Source organism: Pteronotus mesoamericanus, unplaced genomic scaffold, assembly GCF_021234165.1.
Source record: "Pteronotus mesoamericanus isolate MK-2021 breed Mesoamerican mustached bat unplaced genomic scaffold, CSHL_Meso_final contig_182, whole genome shotgun sequence".
Lineage (NCBI taxonomy): Eukaryota > Metazoa > Chordata > Mammalia > Chiroptera > Mormoopidae > Pteronotus > Pteronotus mesoamericanus.
This window is the reverse complement of record NW_026555078.1, coordinates 13235646-13255861: the sequence shown is the minus strand read 5'-3', so window position 1 is coordinate 13255861 and position 20216 is coordinate 13235646. Positions and strand designations below refer to the sequence as shown.

Genomic DNA, 20216 nt, shown 5'->3' with positions numbered 1-20216 from the left:
GAAATAATGCTTTCTCAGGTGGATGGCCACCACTGCTCAGTGACATGGATATAAGCACGTTGTGGGCAGGGTCCCTGTTCAGTGGTGAGAAATTTTTCCAAAGCAGGTAGCAGCATGTGTAATAAAACACATTTCCACATTCATGTAGGCTGTTTTAGATTTTAAAAATTATCTACATAACCATTTGGTACAAATTCCAAGCCATAGAATATTTGAAGACATTTTAAACACAGCTTGAGGGGTTACACTGTTTGCTAGTTTTGCTCAGTGTCGTTATTTGTGTAAGACTTGTACTTTTCTACCTCTGGGGTTGACTGGCAAAAGGGCTGTCCTTAGCAAATACTTTGAGTGGGAATTATCATATTGTAGTTGCTTAATAAATAAGCATTCTTCCAGAAAAACACATTTTCTTTAATGTATAACATAGAGTAATATTTATTTATTTATTCTATATTTAAATCAAGTACTCAGAACTTGAGAGCTATTGGAAAGATGTAGGTAAAGGTACTTTAGAACAAGAGAATTCTGTGTAGATTTCTTATTTAGTCCATTCCTAAGCAAATAAGTGTGAAAAGAAACAACCTGATTTGAAACAAATACGTCAAATTATTAATTGTATAAAATGGGGACGGGGTACAAAATGTAAGATAAAAGGCCAAGACAAATAATTATCAGTCTTTCAAGAACCAAGAGAGGGAATGACACAATAAGTCCCTGCTCTCAGTAGTAGACAGTGAGGAAAAGCTGGTCACGATTTAAATGTTTAGCGGTCATCAAATCAAAATCTTTCCTTACATGACAATGTCAGAGTCCGGAAATGGTACTCTTGTGGATGACTGTGAGGGGCTGGTATAGACAGGAAAAAACAAAATTGTATGTGAGGTGGTAACACAGAAATAAGGCCCTAAATTGGGATGTCCTCAACTACCTGGGAAGGAGGAAAAACAGGCTAGGAACTCGGCCCTAAAGAAGTTCACATCATTTTGATAATCAAGTGCCATTTCTACTCTTGAAACCAGAGAGAAGAGCTACACCTATAGGTCCTGATTTAACTGAACGCCTCTATGGTAATCCTGGTGGAGAGCTCTGGTTAATCCAAGTCCCCTAGGCAGAGCAGGTGGGGCAGTGACCTCTGCTGGTAAATTGCCATCTTTGGAAGCTGCTTTACGTTCTTTACCTGAGTCACCCTTGAGACTAAATTCATTGCTTGGACACCTGGGAGAATACATAATATTAAAAACCAAATTTTAAAAGGGTGCCCTTGTATATTACCTGGAAAAGAACCCATGTTCTTGTTTTGGGAGAGACTAAAACTCAGAGTTAAGGTTCTCATCAAATGAAGGCATCGCTCTTGAACTTCAGCATCCACCAGAATCACAGGAGGACTTGTTACAACACGTATTACTGGCCCCAGCCCCAGGGTTTCTGAATCACTAGGTCTGGAGGTGGCCAGAGAATCTCTAAGTTAACCAGCTCCCAGGTGCCGCTGCTGCCGCTGCTGGTTTGGGGGCTACACTTTAGAGAACCAGTGCTTTAAAGAATACCAGACAAAAGGATACATCTCTTCCCCACAAAAAACTATGATGTATTCTCAATGAAATCTAGTTAGTAGGTTTACATGCAGTTAAAATTAAAAGTCGAGCACTGACCACCACTGTTAATTTGGAACACTCAAACTAACCTCACAAAAGACTTCTCCAATGGAAAAAATGGGAAACTCTTTCCACGGTACACATTGGCTTTATTGGCTGTGGTCTTAGTCAAAGCACAGAGCGAACCTTGGCCAGCAGCGTGAGGTCTCAAGCTTGCAGCTGTCGGGAGGAGGCAGCTCTGCCAGTGACTCTGGGCAGGAAGTGCCTCGTTAGAACTGATGCATCTATTTTCCTCAGCTCAAAAAAAAGAAAAAAAAAAAAGGGCAAAAATTCCTAGGTTTCTCCAAACTTCTTTTCACAGCCCAACCTCCCCAAAGCCACCATGTTAGATAGCTATTTGACTTCTGGTAACAGACAGCCTGAGGTTCTGTTTTATGGGAAGTTTTCAAAATGCTAAGGCATAAATCAAGCCTATATCTCCACTACAGTGGGCTTAATGATTGCATAAATGAGATGAAATTCCAAAATGACAGACAGGGCACTCAGACTGAAAACTCTCTGAAGGGAGGCCACTTTGCATTCGGATCTGTTATGCCAGCCCGAAGTCCATAAAGAACATGAAGGTTTAGTGCGACTTGCATCAGAGATAGGACTTCACAGTGCACATTGAGTTTAGCAGGACGCCTCACAACGCTGCTTTCCAGGACCCGGCCCCAGATAAAGTATGGAGTGCTACCACAGGTTTTTCTTGCAAGTACACTGTTTAAAATGTGTGTTGTTGAAGGCAACCCAGCTTCCTCTGTGTTCATATCATTTTACAGAACTCCTGCCATCCTTCATTTCCTTATCCAGCTAAGTGCTCAGCAACAATGGACAAACAAAATCTAAACTAGCATTACCACTACCCTAGGGATAACACTGAGTAAGAGTTATGCAGTATGACCTGATAATAGTTAGCTTCAAGAACCGAAAAGAACAAAAAAAAAAAAAAACTTGTGAAGGGATATGTTAGATATTTATATTTTAAATCTTATGTACAACCTGACACACATTTTCAGAATAAGGTAGAGAAGGGGATTAAATGGGTTCTCCTGATACATGAAATACATGTAAATACCGCTCTAAAAAATTGCTGAGAGCCAGTACACAAGGAGGAAGAGAAACAATCTTGTTTTACCAAGTGTAGCCTTTCACACCTGGATAACAGACCAGCCCACACCATGAGAAAAGAAGTGTTTCATGTATTAATCTCACTAACTTTTTATGGTTGCCATTACTCTGATGTTTTAAAATGTACACATAGGACAAGCAAGCATGACTCCAGCCCACAGGCTGGCCCCAACAAAGGACACAAGGTTGTTTCCGAAGACCCATGAGCAAAAAAGACTGTGGATCCGAGAGAAAGAAATGAAAGGAAGACACTTGGGTGGAATATTTGCAATTCAAATACAGTATTTCAGAAACAAAAGAGAGATGCACTATGTTGAAGTGCAGGTTTCACATTGTTGGACATGTGTTTTGGACTTTTAAAAGCCATTTGAACTCTGGGTGGCTTCAATGATTCCAAAATACACCTGAGTCTAAACTGAAAAATTTCTAAGGAAAAAACCCAAAAGGAAACTGTAATTGGATGGAAAACCTGATACTATAAAAATTAGACTTGTCCTTTTTTTAAAAAAAGTATGATTTTAAGAAAACACTAAATCAGAATTTCAAGAAGACTGTCAATTAGTGACTAACTAATGAGAATATAATATTATCCTCCTTTCCCTCATCTTAAGATATTTTCTTACTTTTAAATTATAACATCTGAACTGTTGGTAATTTAACATCCACTAATTTTGTCCTAAAAAATATTCCTTCAAGCCAGTTTTCTGATCTTTAATTTCCAGTGAAGTATACAGCTAAGATGACACAGAGTGCCAATATCTAAGGCTAAATTGTGACTTTTGTTTTTACTGAAATATTCAGTCAAAATGCTTTACTAAAGAATAAAAAATGAGTGGGTGTCAAGTTGTGGGAATCTTTTGAGAGATGATAGAAGACAGTGTGGGCATGAAAGTCCCGCATCCGCCAGTTCGAGAAAAACAGGAAGAGCAAAATAGTACAACTTCAAGTTTTTAAAACATAGCACATTATTGTTAGAATTACTATTCTATTGTGATCAATGTTGTATGGCTTTGACTGCAGGGGCATTTTTTTTTTTCATTTCTCACTTATATGCTCAACAGCATGATTCTACCTTTTGAAAGGAAGAGGTCATTGGATTATATATTGCTTTAACTATCCTCCTAAGAGGGAACTACCATGATACTATGTTTAGAAATTTGGTTTATTCCTACAGAGAGCAAGGCAGTAAATTCAATGCCCACTGTTGTCACATGACTTTGTACCACATCAGAGTCAAACTCTGTGATAAAGAATATACCCAGCTATAGAGGTATTCTTAGAGTTTCAACCACGAGGGTAATCAAAGACATGTGATATTTAAATCCTTTTCTAACTGGCTGGTCCTGAAAGATATGCCAACATGCCAGTCTGCCCTTTTGTTATAGGTCGTAGACCTACTAGTCTTCAGAGGTCAACAGTTGCGTTGACCTGGTAGAACACTGAGTGAGCTGGATTGGGCTTTGATTTAGGTAGATGTGAGCATAGGCATGGACTGAGCAGGAAGGACTAAGGTGAGGGCAGGTTAGGTTAGAACTTGAAGGTCAGCTGGTTTCACCAGAGCAAAGCAGATTGGTTTACTTTGGTTCTAATCAAAATCATGGGAGACTTCTGTGAAATTTGTTTGGGGGATTGGAATCTAAAGTTCTGCTTTTAGACATAAGCACTTTTTCCTAGCCTTAAATTAGATGTGTCGTGTTTTGTACGGAAGTGAAACTAAATGGAATCATTCATGGTTTAAATTTCTTTTCTCAAATAGGGATAAGTTGATATGTTTTTATTGCTAAATATTTGAGAACTTAAAAGTTGAAAGATGTAACTATTTTTATATTGAACTTTAGTGCATGAAATGTCTTTATATACAAACTTTCCCAAATTTACTTTCCAGCTTAAGGTTCATGGTTTACTTTTGATCCAAGAAAACCAGATGCTTTCGTGAGGACAGCTTCCTCATTTGAAGGCCATGAAAATCACAAATTTTCTGTTTTGTTTTGAATGGAGAGAAAATACTGGGACAGTTTGTTTGAGGAAGAGTGTAAGAATCTTGGAAAAGGAATCACCCAATGATCATTCGTGTTCATGGCTACCATATCACGTGTAGTTGGGTTTATAGTACAAATCCGGAGTAAAACAATTTGAGATATTTGCTCCTTCCTACAAAAAGGGTTTGCTAATAAACTTACCATATGTAAGAATTTGGCCCCACTTAAAACAGCATTTGTTGTTTAACTGTAAGATTCAGTACAGATTAGAAAAAAATGTAACAATTACTGTGAATCTAAATATACTTTACATATCACTGACCCAAGCCTCAAAATGGAAAATGTATTTACTGTAGTTGAAAGGAGAAAAATGAAGAATAGACTTAATTGTTTTCTTAGCTAAGTAGGTAGGCATTTTTTAACCATGTAACCTTTAAATCCAAATGCCTTACACACACTATTTTGTTAAGCTACATATTTTATCTCTTAGTAAAAATGTGTGAACTATTGTGTAACAATAAGAAGAAAAGTCATTGGTCCTGGGAAACCGGATGTGTAAGATGTTATATAACTTGTTTCCCACTTTCAATTCAGACACTACACAACAAGGAAGTAATGATGACTTTAGCCAATGGGAAAAACAGCAAGCCAGAATCCTCCCAGCTGTTTCTCCCCTCTGTGGCCTTCAGTAACTTCAGTGGAAGCTTTGTAAGTTTAAGAAAGATGGCCAAAATTCAAAATTATTAAACCAAAAAAGTCAATCTTCAAATTAAGTCCTAGACCAGGCTCACTGCAAGAATAAGGCTTATCCCTTCCAATGTCCCAGGGCTACAAGCAATATGGCTGACTAGCCACAGCTCAAATGGGGCTGATATCACACACCCTCCTGCCAAAGGGGTGAGTAAAGGAGAAACAGTTGTTGGCTTTGAGATGTACAAATCAAGCTATTAATGTTTTCTTAGCATTCCTTTTGATTTCCAACTCCAGCTTATGGTGACTGCAAGAGATAGGAAAAATCTTCAGAGAAGACAGGTCCTTGGATTTAGTTCCATATAAACAGAGGGCCAAGGAATTATGACAAAACATTGCTCACAGAAAGTTGACTTTGCCTTTGAAGTTCTTGTGTGTTTCATATTTAAAGTCAGACCCCTCCATTCATCCAACAGTAGCACAGGGCCTTCAATAATATGACACAGTTGCTTAATTTTATTTTTCAGATTTAAAAAGGTCTTTCATAAGATCTCCCTGCATTCTGTTAAAAAGCCGTCAGCTAATACATTTTCAAGGGTTTGCCAAGAAAATAACCTGAGTTACCTTAAACTTTCAGGTCTAACTGTCCTGACTTATTATTATTATTTTTTTAATGACCACAGATGTGCTAATAATGGCTTAGATCAGTTCCTATTAAACAGAATAGACTCCACAAAGTTCCTACTAATACATTAAGGTAAAGCTTTTCAACCTTTACCTGTAGGTTTTAAATAAAACCTGTTAATTTTCTCCCCAGATCCAAGCAAATAAACTTCAGATCCAAGGAGATAAAATATTGTGGAACTGGTCAAAACAACAATGAAAATGCTGACATAATTTCTTACTACCCCAAGTATTACTATAGAGTGATATAGGTTATGTGCAGCACCAGGGTGTGAGCTGTTCCTTCAAAAGAGACTATTCTCACTAAAACCCCACAGGGCTCATTAGCACATTAACAGCCTGAAGTCCTGAGATCAGACAAAACCAAACCAAACCTCTTTAATGTTCTCTAACCCAGAATTTTTCCAGCTAGCCTGAACACATCACCCTTTTTTTTATATAATTCCTAATGCCAAACAAAATTTGGGGCATGAACACCTCCTTTTATGGTTTTTTTTTTTTTCCTTCCTAGCACAATGACTGGCCTCTGGTAAAAACTCAGTAAAACGCTTAAGGAATGAATAAATGATAACACGCATGCCTGTACTCCTGGAGCTTGTGTAGACTGAATTCTATAATTTGGGGATAGAAAACAGCTTCGTCTTCTGTAGTAACCATAGCATTTACGTTCATGGAATGAGAGTGTCACGTCTTCTGCACATTCAAATATTCTAAGTTAGGAAGACACAGCTTGAGTAGAAATAGAAGCCTCTTTACAAAACATGAGAAATCTAACAAACACAAAATGTGATGACATTAGGAAGATATTGCTTTATTGTCCTTGTCTTTGTGCAGAATTTTTTCCACCATGACCCAATGAGGATCTAGTTCCAGGATGTTTACCATCATTTAACATTTAATAGAAATCTTTCTCCACTGGTAGGTCAGCATGTAAAGAAGGTTAAGTTCTTAAAAACACCTTGATGTTGAAAAAACTGAGCTGCTGAAAGTAGACAGATAGTACCAAATTATATGAGGACTCCTGCAGAGCAAATCTCATGGACACAGAGTTTGGTACTGTGGTTTGGTCAGAGTAAACCAAAGATGGTCCAGGATATAACCGAGGTGATCGCAGTGTGATATTTGGCCACAAAAAGACAAATAAATAAATTGTGCAATGAATTCTTTACAGGGCTCTGCAATTCAGATAGCATTGTAAATTCTTTATTGCTATTTAATACGGGTGATTGGAAATAATATTAAGATACTGCATGTAGTAATAGACTGCTGAGATGATGAATTTAACAATCCTGAGCATTTATAAAGTGAGCTAATATTATATTTGTATATTTCCATGACATGTTATAACACATGATAATTTATTAGGGAGAAAGCACTTTAAAAAAATCAGTTGCATATAAATACTCCCTGAATCTAAAGTGCTGGCAAATTCTGCCTCAATGGGAATTCATTTTCCTCTTTTTTAGCCAGTCATTTTTGAAAGACTTCAATTATAAATCCAAATTTTGGTTGGAAAGATGTGACTGACCACACCTGAAAAAGAAAATGCACAGTGAAAAATACCACTTTTTCGCTGGTGTAGGTTGCCAACAGGTTAGTTGTAAGTCACTCATGAGCTCATATTATTTGCATTGGTTTAATTGCATCATTCACAAGGACCAACTGTATTGTTATGTTAGTTGGTGTTTGGCACTGCTGAAGAACATCAACTTCAGATATGTCTATTGGATAATGTGAGCCAGGCTGCAGCAAGGGTGGCTATGCTATTATTTGTAAAACACTCGTGTAAAGCAACTAATTACATTTTGCTTCTTTTGCTTTCATATTCCTCCTTTTTGGATCGTAAGCTTGTTCCATCCATTGGTAATCTTGTGGCATCTTCCTTGATTGAAGGTGAATTGGGAGCAGAAGGTCTTTTGGTAAATGCTGGCAAGGTAAAAAAAAAAAAGAGAGAGAGAGAGAGAGAGAGAGAAATAAACCTAGATGAATGCAATCCCTGAGCCAAAAGACTACACAAAATCATTGTATTTCATCTAGTTTTCTGTAAATTTTACATGGCCTAACAGACCTTCAATGTAAGAATAAGCTTAATCATTTTACAATATTTTCAAAAAACATTCATGTGACTTAGTTTGGGGGAGGTGGATTTGAAGTATCTGACAGTAGAAGATGTGTGGTCAGTATATAATGCTGTAAAGCATGCACAGAAGTTTGGAGGGAGAAATTTTAAGCAACTCCTTTTTACAAAATATACTTTGTTACATGAAAGGAAATTGAGACTAGATTTGGAATCTTCGTTTACTTGTTTTCTACTGCCTCTGAACATCTCTTGTGAGTTCCAACTGTGTGAAATCTTCCTGCTTGATTTCTCATCTCTGATGCCTGCCCATCCCTATGCTTCTCCATCTCACAAAATGACATGCTCAATCACCTGGTTTCTCAGATCTTGGTTCCTTCTTCCTTTGTCCTGCCTGCTCCACCCATCCAATTTAGGAGTAAGTTCTAATGGTTATACCTCCAAATTCACCTGAGTTCTTCTGCTTTACCCCACCCTCTACTACCATCACCCCAGACCAAGCTACCATTTTCTCTTTTCCTGTTTTACGTTGCCCTCTTTCTCCATACTATAATCAGAGCCAAATCAGACTAGGTCATTTTTCTGCTTAACCACCGCCTCCCCAATCCCACCTTGCCACAATGGCCTCCCAGCAAACTTAGAATAAAATCCACACATCTGACTGTAGGGCAGATGGAGTCAGTCAGGTTCCCTCACCCGGATGTCCGGGCAACTATGACTAAGCAGTATTCAATAACCTTGAGTATGGACCCCCTATGTGCAGAAGCACACTCTAAAATATCTCGGCACCCTGCTGGCTTTGTGTGCTTTAGTATATATGCTAAAATATACATATATTTTATGATATACATATATTTTATGATATATGTGTATTTTAGCATATATACGTTGGGACGTCCAACAGCGCTACTAGCCACATGTGGCCTGCAGGACCACCTCACCCCCTGCATGTCAGCCATCCCCACGGCTCGGCACATTTTCTTCCTTCTTCCCGGATCCCATGTGAACCTGCCTGGCCTTGAAAGGTGGCAAGACACTGACTTTAGCTCCACTGGGACCACCTATCTCTCCCCACTTCTCTCTCTCTCACTGGAACCTCCTTTCTCTCCCCTGTTGTCTCTCTTGCTCGCTCGCTCGCTCAGTGTCCCCTCTCTCTAAATCATATTCCTTTCTTCTCTGGGTCCTTTGCACTTTCACTGCTCCTTCTTCCCACTCAATTTTAACTCAGCTGCTGTTTCTTGCCATTCAGGTCTCACTAAACTCAGTTGTAACCTCCTCAGAAAGACATCTCCTGATCACTAATTTAAAGTAGCAGTCCCGTTCCAGGTACCTTCTACCATTTTACATTGATATCACCAATCATCATTTTAAATTGTTTACTTGTTTACTACCAATTTCCTCCATGAGATGAGGTGACCCTGTCTGTCCTGTTCCCTATGGTAACCCCCCTGAGCCAAACAGAAAGCCTTGTACACAGCCTCTTAGTAAACATTGCTTGAACAACTGAATATATTTAAGGGATTTTTAAGAGATAGCCCATTGGGAATTTTCCAGTTGCTTTCTAGAAAGCACTTCCTCAAATTGCAATAATCAGAATTCCATTATTTAAAAACCTCTGGCACCTAACTGGTCAGTGAAAATAGTCACACAAAAAAATCCCTATCATGTAAAAGGAACCTATACAATGAAGAGACAGAAAGGCTGTGCTGTCATGAAATAAAATAAGATCCTTTCAAAAAAAACAAAACAAAACTTTTTTTTTCTTATCAGTACTGCAACATTTTTCCTGCCATCAATCCTTGGCATTTTATTCTACAAGTCTGAGGACAGACTACATATGAAGTGCCTGTTCCAAGTTAGCCGGGCGGACCCTGAAATACAACGTAGAAGTGAGAAGAGTGTGCTGTTCTTGTTGAGAAGTTGTTTTTCATCTGAGAGACTTAAACTCCCACGACAGGCACCTCATAACACAAACTGGGAATACTTAACCTTCCTTTTCCTTTTACAGCAATGAAAACTGAGGTGAGGAAGTGAAATACAGTTCTTTTTAGCAACTTTCATTGATTTGCTATTCTGAGACTATCAAGTTAAATTAATGTGCATGATTCACTCCCAGGGCCTATAATAATCCACAGATAACATTTTTCCCCTATGGAAAACCAGCCCTGTCTTTTTGGGATCATTTATTTACTACAATAAACATTATTCACAACAGTTTTAGAATTATAGGAAATTTGCATCAGCATGCCTTTTTAAACTTAGTTTAGAGATACCAACTCCACCAACATCAAGCATCTTAATCTCAAAGGACTCGGGAACTGGAAAAGCCATCATATCACTTCAGGCCTCACTCAAACCTGGTCCTAAGGCCTGTCCTGAAGTGTGTTCCTTTAGCCTAAAAGGAGCTATACATGGAGACTAGTGGTCAGTCCTTACTTAAAAAAAGTAAAAATGACAGTTTCAAAAGCTGGCATTATGAGTCTCTCTTACTAAGCCCCCACTGTCTACAGGCTGAAGGTAATGGAATCCAAGTCTTCTAAAAGAGTGTCCTGAGTCACGGCCATGACTTCTAGCCAGCCAGGATAAATTTGGTAGTAATCATGGCTTGAAATAATGGATTTCTGTGTTCCCATTTCCAATGGTAATATAAACTTACAATTTATACATTTCTCCCCTTCCTCCTGGCAGAAAGAATCTACCTTTTCTTGAATTGACCTGAACTACACAAAGCTGACATAAATTACTACTTAAAACAAATTTTCATTAATGCTGGATCATTTCAGAGACCACAAATTATGCAGTATTTTCCCATTTCCTTTGTTTTTTCCATGGTCGGTGATTCTACGCTTTAGTTTGGTCACAGTTTGACAGGGCACCTAAGTCAGCAGAATGAATGCCTTAGCATCTGCAGCATAGACAAAAGGGCCTCACCCAGTACAGATCCCAACTTGAGTCAAAGGGAGCCCGTCCGGGGGCTCATCAACTCACAGCCGCCTCGGTCCCTCCAGTGATTTACTCCTCAGGGCTCCATACAGGTCGAAACTGCTCTATACTCCAACCCTTGGCTTTCATGTTCAGAAGTTAACAAGAAAATCAAACACTTGCTAGTCAGACATAAAAGCTGAGGTTTTCTTAACAGCATTTTATTTCAACAAGGTTCCTTTTTAGCCTAAGTGTACATCATAAATGTATCAAATAGCAACAAAGGGCTCCATATGATAGAAAGACTGCAGCCTCTTGCCCCATCCGTTCCAATCCCATAATCCTGCTCCCAAGAGTCAACCACATTCAACTCTTTTAGCTTTATTTTTCTGTATTTATTTCAATTTTTGTAAATAAAAGCTTATATTGCTATTTTCTGATTTATCCATTTTAGACCTCTCCACACCCACCCACTTCTTCTCACCCATCCTCCCTATATAGTTACATCTGAACTCTAAGTTATGTCAATAGTGAGTATTTATATTACTATGGCTATGTAAATATGGCTTACATGAACTTAATAAGTATATTATGAAAATGTTTCTTTTCTTGCTCAATTTCTTCCCTGGAACTATTAATTGACTCATGTTTTATTTTTGTCTTTTTTTTATGTGCTCTTTCTCTATGACCACCCTTAATTGTTTCTAATAACTCAATGAGATCTTCTATATTAATTGTTTGTTTCTGAAGTGCTCAACTGAAGCAAATAATCTATCAATTCTTCTCTTTGTTTATTTCTTAAAGATTTTCCTGATGGAATCTTTTCTGTCTTCCTTCAATATGAGAGAACTGAAGAAGATGAGTGTTCAGATTAAAAGGGCCCACCCAGCAAGTAGCTTGTAAAGTAAGTAAGGTGAGACCCACAGGGAAGCACATCATTATGAAACTCAGTGGGGTTAAAGAGAAAATCCTAAAAGTTTCCCGGGTGAGTAAATAGTTGGTGGTGATGGAGAAGATTACTTCGAAGGAGTAGGAGTCAAACAATAAAGACAAAGTTTTCAACAGCAACATTGTTTTGGAAAATAATAGTGCAATCCCTTCAGAAGGAGTTGTTTTCAACCTAAAATTTTATAGCCAGTTTTCACTAAGGATGGGGAAAGAAATTCATTTTCAGAAATACAAAGGCAGCCCTGGTTGGTGTGGCTCAGTGGGCTGAGTGCCGGCCTGCAAACCAAATAGTGGCTGGTTCAATTCCCAGTTAGAGCACATGCCTGGGTTGCAAGCCAGGTCCCCAGTAGGGGGCGCTCGAGAGGCAACCACACATTGATATTTCCCTCTTTCTCTCCCTTGCGTTCCCTCTCTCTAAAAATAAATAAATAAAATCTTTAAAAAAAATACAAAGACAAAATATTCACCTCCCTTTGCTGAAAACAAGCAAAGAAAGGCACAGGATCTGGGACTCATAGGCATCAACATAGGAAAAGGGTGAAGGGAAGTCTCAGGAAGACAGCAGTGTAAGAGGTACTTGTTGTGTGAGCCTTTTCAACCTGCCTGCTTCTGGCTTGTTCTGCTTTCATTGCTCTTCTATCCTAAGACTCTCAGTAATCAGGTATAATCTCTCTGGAACTGATTTTCTAAATATTGGGTTGGCCAAAAAGTTCTTTTGGGTTTTTTTCCTCCTAAGTTATCTGTAGTAAAGCTTAGTTGTCTTTAACTTCATTTGAAACAGTTTTGTTAGATTGTATTGTGACAGATGTCATATCAATGTGCATTTAAAAAAAAACATCAAAATTGGTGAATTTTTGTGTAGCCATTTTAATATTGGAAATGGAAGAAAATACACATTTTTGACATATGCTTTATTATTTCAAGAAAGGTAAAAACACAACTGAAATGCAAAGAAAAACTTGTGCAGTGTATGGAGGTTTTGTGACTGATCAAACACGTCAAAAGTAGTTTGCAAAGTTTCATGCTGGAAATTTCTCACTGGACAATGCTCTATGGTCAGGTAGACCAGTTGAAGTTTATAGTGATCAAATCGAGACACTGATTGAGAATCAATGTTTTACACATGGGAGATAGCCCACATACTCAAAACATTCAAGTCAATAAAGTCATTAGTGAAAATAAAAAATGTGTCTTTTGTTTTACGGAAAAAAACATAACAGACTTTTTGGCCAACTCAGTATCTTATCTCTTCTCTCCTATTATCCTATTCTTTTATTTTCTTCTACTTTCTTCATGATTTTCTGAACTTTGTTTTTCACTTTTCTAGTTTAACATATTTTCAGTTTCTGAGACTTCTTACCTTGTGCTCCTTTTTCTTAGCATCTTGCTCTTATTTTTAATGGGTATAATATTTTCTCCCATATCTCTAAGGGCATTAATGATACTTTAAAAGACAACTTAAGTTCCTTGTATCATGAATTTCCTAAAGGTGCTGTTTTTCTCTTTGTTGGGGTTTGCTTCTCTCCTTTGTAATTTTAGAAGTTTAAAAGGAGATTAAAAAAATTACAGAACAATTTCTACAAATAAGCTGAAATTGTTTGTGATACAAAAATGGGGACATATTCAGGGTGATCCTAATCCACTTCTAATACCACATTATGAAAAATATATAGAAAATTCAAGGTTCATCAGACAAGCAAATAAGAATAAATGGGATTTCTAGGAATAAATTTAATTCAATAACATAAAATGTTTAACAATAAGGTTTCTATGATTAAAGTTTTAAAAGTATCCTAGAAAATGTTAGGTAGGTATATGAGAAAAATGATAAGTAAACTTGTCAAAAAGAAGAGTAAAACGAGGTTATGAATTAATAAGTTAATTAAATATTGTATCAATAAAGTAAACTAACAAAGAGATTTGCTTTTGAAACTAATTTTTTTACAATATAGGCAACAACTATTTTTAATAATTATGTTCTCAGTGATATTTATTTCCTATTCTTATTTAACTGTACTATAGAGGAATGAATGGCTGCCTGTGAGGAATATAATATATCTTTGAGAAATGACCACAGCTAGTTATGAAATGCTTCTGAGTGGAAAGCTGAATACAGTTTCTCTCGCTGCCTGTCATGATCATAAATGAAATTCTAGAAGTCTTGATGTTTTCCCCCTAATGACTTCTAACCACTCCTTTCCGGGTGCCTTGCTGGGGAGCCTTGCAGAAGTCACAATGGCAAAATTAAACAGGAGCAGAGCAATGACCTCTGTGCTCATATCATGGTGCTGTTTATCTCCAGGTGCATGAAACCTTCCTGGGTGGGACAGTATGTCTGACAGTGCTTTGCCCCGACCCTCCTTCTCCATGTTTATATATATCACACAGACCTGAGAAAATTTTTCTGCTTCTTAATATGAAAAATAAAAAAAAATGGCCTGTGTATATCAGACCCTGAGGTACCATAACCAACATGAGATACAATCCATATTAAAGGGTGACTATCAGATTAGAATAGCAGAGGGTTTATGCAGACATATAAAATCACTTGGTAAAATGGTTAAGACAGGAAAAAGAAAATGCTTAGCTTTAGGAATAAAATAATCATATAATGAAAACCAAAACATTATCAGAAACTGATAAATATTTATTCAATGAATCCATAAATATAAATCAGCAAAAAATGAGAGTTATCACTTTTGGATTTGACCTACTTCCTTCTGGCTTATTTTGGTACTTTATTTTATAGCAACCTAGTTTTTTTAAAGAATAAGAGCACTGTCCGATTTAATGTACAAACTCTATGCCCATGGTGAACCGAAGAGCTACGTGATTATTTAAATAAGAACTCATTAAATAACACTTGAGTCCCAATTACTTGGATAAAAGTGAACTAGAAAAGAACTACTCATATACTCATTCATCTAATATTAACTGAGCATTCACTGTGTGCCCAGTACTATGCAGGGTGCTGAAGACACAGTGGTGAACAGAACAGACACTGCACCTATCATCATGAATTCACCCTTCAGTGAACAGAGGAATGAATTTAAAAAAAAAATCACTCAAACAACAAATAACTCCATAATTATTCTGAGAAGGGTTTTAAAGAAAAATTATAATGCATTGTGGGCAGTCATAACAGAAACCATACATATATCTTTAAGTCCCAAAGGCTTCTTTAAGGACATTACATACAAGCTGAAACTTACAGAATAAGTGTAGTAGGGAAGGGGCGGGGATGGGGTGTGGGAGATGGGAATCCTGGGCCAACAGACTGCTCACATCTTGTTGATGTGGATGACGTTTTATCAACATATATACAGTGTTCACAGCATGAAATGTAGCCTGAAATTATATTAATATCCTTATTCATTGCAAAATATTATGCATTTCTGAATAGTTCTATGCAAAGCTTTTCTACTTTTTGATGATTTAAATTTTATTATCACATGCTCTAACTTCCTTTACCCACTCAACCACCGTTACCAGTGATCTCCACACAAAAATTTTGCTTAATTAAGATTATTAACTTGGGGGATTTATTTTAAGGTTTTCCTGACAAGAGTAAGGTCTAAAAAATAGGGATTCCATATATATATATCTGGAGTAAATTGAGTAATACTGTAAATGTACTTGGGGGGGCATTATTTGGGCATTGTTTGTATGACTCATAATGAAAGTGTTTTCAAATACACATTATTACTATCATGTACTGGCCTTACATTTCAATCTTTCCATGAGTTGCATTTCCTCTTTAAATCCAATTTAAAAACTGGGACAGGACTTAATTACTCACAGTTAAAGTGTGAGAATCTTGGACTAGACAGGAAGTGACTGCGATCCTGCCAAGAGGATGAGTGATCTAACCCATGCGCATGGGGACTTTCAGCGAAGGGTTGGTCATCCTGAAAAAAGACAGAGCAGCATTTCAGTTCACTGATTACAAAATGTAAAAATTGAGATTCATTTACATGTACTTATGAAATTAAATTTCAATATGATGAGAATGAAATTGAGGTTTAATTTACCAAGCTACACTATACCATAATTTAACATATTTATAACACTTGTGAAAAATAAAATCTGTGCATGCATAAGAATTTTTTTTTTTTAAAAAAGAAGGAAATCACCCATAGCCAGTAACAGCATGACATAGTTCTTTCTAGTCTTTTTTTTCCTGTGGGTAGGATTTATAAACATTGTTATAAAACTCTGTGTTCATTTATTTACATTCATACTATAAACATTTCTGAAGTCATTATATTATCCTAATCTTTACTATTTGGGTTACTAATATACTATCTAGTGGATACACTTACTAATATTTAGCTACCATAGCATGCTTCTCTGGGCATTTAGGCGGTTTCCAATGTTTTACTCCTATAAATAACACTGTGAAAAATACCGTTAAGTATACATTTTCCTTATTTAGGACTATTCTTTGTGATAAATTCTTAGGTGGAAATCTGGGTCAATAAAAACAATTTGATGTTTTAAATACATTGAGCTAGACTGCTTCCCATGATTACATTAATTTTCTTACTCATTCAATAAATATTTAATACATAAACAAAAATAAATACAAAAAAGGTCCCTCTCCTTATGAATTACATGAATGTGTCCTTTGCCCCAAATCTTAGCTGAGAATTGGAATATAACTTCTAGTAATTTTACTAATATGATTAAAAATAGATGCTTTAATATACTTTCCTGTGATAATAAAGTTGCAACCTTTTTTCTCGCATATTTTTAAATTATTTACACAATTCATTTTTTTCTTTCTTTTACTCATTCATTCATTCAACAATACTTTCTTGGGTACCTACTATGTGCTGGTCAAATAATAAACAAAACGTTGAAGTATATGGTCATGAAATCTTCCAGCTTGCAGGAGAGAAAGGCATTAAACAAGTAAAATAAATAACAATAAAAAGGAAAACTAGAAGCACTATAAGAAAAAGAATAGGAAATAAAAGGAAGAACTAAATTTAGATTTGTGGTCCAAAAGGCCCCTCTGGCAGGTGATACTTAAGGCAATATTTGAATGCTGAGTATAAATCAATAAATCATCCGGGTGAAACTTATGGGTGGATGATGGGAAAGTTGGAATTAAGGGGAGCAGAAGACAGATGTCATGGAATGATGTTCCAGACACGTGTGTAGGAACTGAAGGAAGAGTCTGGTGGGTTTGAAAACCTGAAGGCAGGCCCCATGGCTTAGGAACACTGAACCTGGGAGAAGCGATTACGAGATCCAGAGGTGACATTTGGATTTGGGACTTTTATTCTTACATAAATCAGAAAGTCAAGGGTGTTAAGGAGAGGAATGACATGCTTTGGTTTATATTTCTCAAAGATTACTCTGGTCTCTTTATGGAGAGCAGACTGGGAGACACAAGTGTTGATATGGGAATACCAGCTGAAAGGCTGTAATTGAGAATAACTGTGGGGTCAAGGGAGAGGAAGGGGTCAAGAATGTTGCCAAAGATTCTAGGTGAAACAACTCTGGGTTGGGGGCCCACAGATCCCTCAAACAGGGCCACCACATCTGGCAGAGCCTCAGGTCACAGGGCAATCTGCTGATTTAGTTGTTCTCTGCACTAAGCACCAAATTTGTATTTTATTTCTTTGTCATATATGTATTATACAAATGCAAAAGAAAGGCCAAAAAGGACATGTTTATATACATTTGCAAAAGGCCCACTTACTCTGCACTCATATGGTTTAGGATCATTAGCCTTTGTGTACCAAAAAAGGAGTTCAAGTCTATTGAAGACGAAGGCCCTAAGGTTTTTAACCAGGTGATTCATGGGGACTTCATAAAACTGGAAGTCATTCACTATAGGATTTTTGGAAAGGAGGGGATATACATTGTGCCTCAGCTACTGTAGAAGGAGCTGGCACTGGACAACTGGAGGCAGGGCAGTGGGCCTGGCTATTACAGTTTGGATATGAGGCACTAAAGGTCTGGGTAGAACTGGAAGATGCACCAATGGAAAGGAGAGTTATGTTATCAAACAATGCTCAAAAATCTCTATTTAATTATGGTTTTTATACGAAGCACAAAAGAGAAAAACATAAGAAATGGGGTCCCCTGTAAAAAATGCTTTAACGATTATGAGACAATAAGAGAAGGGAAAACTTAAGGGAATACAAACACACTCATTTTGCCCTTTGACACCCAGACTGAGAAAGACAGCGAGTGGACAGAAGTGAGATGCAGGTGCAGCCTGAAGGAACAGCCAGGGTAAAGAAGCCTCACAATAAGCCTACCAGGAGAAGGAGAAAGTATACAAAGATATGCAAGTGCTACTCATTCTTCCCAAAAGGTAAGGTTTTAAATGTCTAATGCAAAAATCAACTGGAATCAAAGCACAGGTTGTAACTTTTCTGTTCACAGAAAAAGAATACTTTATATTTTTAATTATAAAACCAGCTTCTGGCAAATGAAAGTCAAATATGGCACTGATATTTCATTTTTAGCAAGTTTGGAAAATACAGAGAAAGTTAAGTAGAAAAAAAATAATACATCAAGTTAAAAATAAGCGAATTAGCCTAGTTTAAGTGTAAATTTTTTCCAGTTCTCGTTTATAAATATCTTTATAAGTTGAGATCACCCTTTGTTGACAATTTTATTTTCTTCTTTTTTCATGTAACATTGGATGTGGAAATTTTCTATTACTGTCATCATTATGGTTAACCATAGTTTTATTTTACTAATCTCCTACTGTTGGAAATTTAAGGTTGATTTCACTTTTTTTCTATTATAATCACTCAATAAACATATTGGTGCAGAAAGCTTTGTCCTGAGGGGCAAGATGGCAGAGGAGTGAATGGAAGTCACACTGACCTCCTCCCAGGACCAATCTGGAATTACAACTATGGAGAAATCACCCAAAACAAACAACTGAACAATAGTGAGAGAGAAACCTTATAACCTCAGACAGACAGAAGAATCAGCTACAGCACAACCTGACTAGTAAGGATTGCAGTGGAGACACAGGAAGGCTGGCTGGGCATCCACAGGGAGCAGCATCAAAAGGATATTTAAGTGGCCAGTTGGATCCCTCCAAGAAGAGTGGAGTCTAAATTATAAGCAGGGATCTCCAGCCTACAGCACCAGAGCCCAAAAAGTACACAGATAACAGCCAGCTGCAAAAAGCGGCAGGGTTGCTCTCTGCTGGAGATAGGCAGCTAGAAACGCAAAGAGCTGTTTAAAGGGCCAATGCATAAATTTTCATTTGCCGCTACTTATCCTGGGCTCCAGCAAAGGTGGGAGCAGAGTGGGCTGGAGATGCCTGAGGAGAGATTGGGAAGGAGGCTTTGGGGAGAGAACCGAGGGAATAGCTGGCGGGATCCTGGTGCTGACTCCCCCCATATAGCAGCAGCCATCTTGCTCAGGCAGACCACACACCTGAGTCATTAGATTTTATACTAATAGTTTATTTCTCTCCTTTCTTATAATAATATTAATTTCTTTACAGCCTTATTAATTCTGGTTCATTTGTTGTTGATAGGGGATTGCAGGGAGGAGTTATTTTTTCAGATGTGGGTTTGTTTCCTGGGCTTTGTGGTTTTGTTCTGGCAGCACCTGCACAAAAATACACAAGACCTAGTGGGCAGAGTGAACCTCGGTCAGCCAGCTGAAGGGTAGAACCCACCAAAGAACAACCAAACAATAATCAACACCCAATTACTTCCAGAAAGCCAACACAAATGGAATAAAATGAATCCAAAGAGCAGCAAGTTCAGGAGATCAAGGAGACTACACCACTGAATCTCACAGGTCTCCTACCATAAAAGTTCACACTGCAAAGACAGGAAGTCAAGACAGATCAATTTAAGAAGCAGAAGCAAAAAAGAAGAGCCTCACAAATAATGGGAGGACAAAGAAACACTCCCAACCAAAAGGAAAGGAAGACTCCCCAGAAAGAGAACTAAATGAAATAGAGGCAAGTAAACAATCAGATATTGAGTTCAAAACAATGATTATAAGGAAGCTTAATGAGCTCATTGAGTTCAGAGAGAATTACCAACATAGACAGAGAAACTATCAACAAGAGGCAAGAGGAAATGGAGAATACAATTTCTGAATTGAAGAACACAGTAGAAGGAATCAACAGAAGACCAAACGAAGCAGAGGACTGAAACA

General features: G+C 37.4%; 1 protein-coding gene across 1 annotated transcript in view; it reads right to left on the bottom strand.

Annotated features, from left to right (window-relative positions):
- Positions 1-7888: 7888 nt before the first annotated feature.
- The window catches only part of CEP128 (centrosomal protein 128), a 336595-nt gene continuing 324267 nt past the window's right edge, over positions 7889-20216 (bottom strand). The window contains exons 24-25 of the mRNA XM_054567190.1: positions 15862-15970; positions 7889-8041 (exon numbers count right to left, since the gene is read on the bottom strand). Of these exons, the coding sequence (XP_054423165.1) occupies positions 7914-8041; positions 15862-15970 (237 nt within the window). The 3' untranslated portion in view covers positions 7889-7913. The remainder of the gene's footprint in view (positions 8042-15861; positions 15971-20216) is intronic.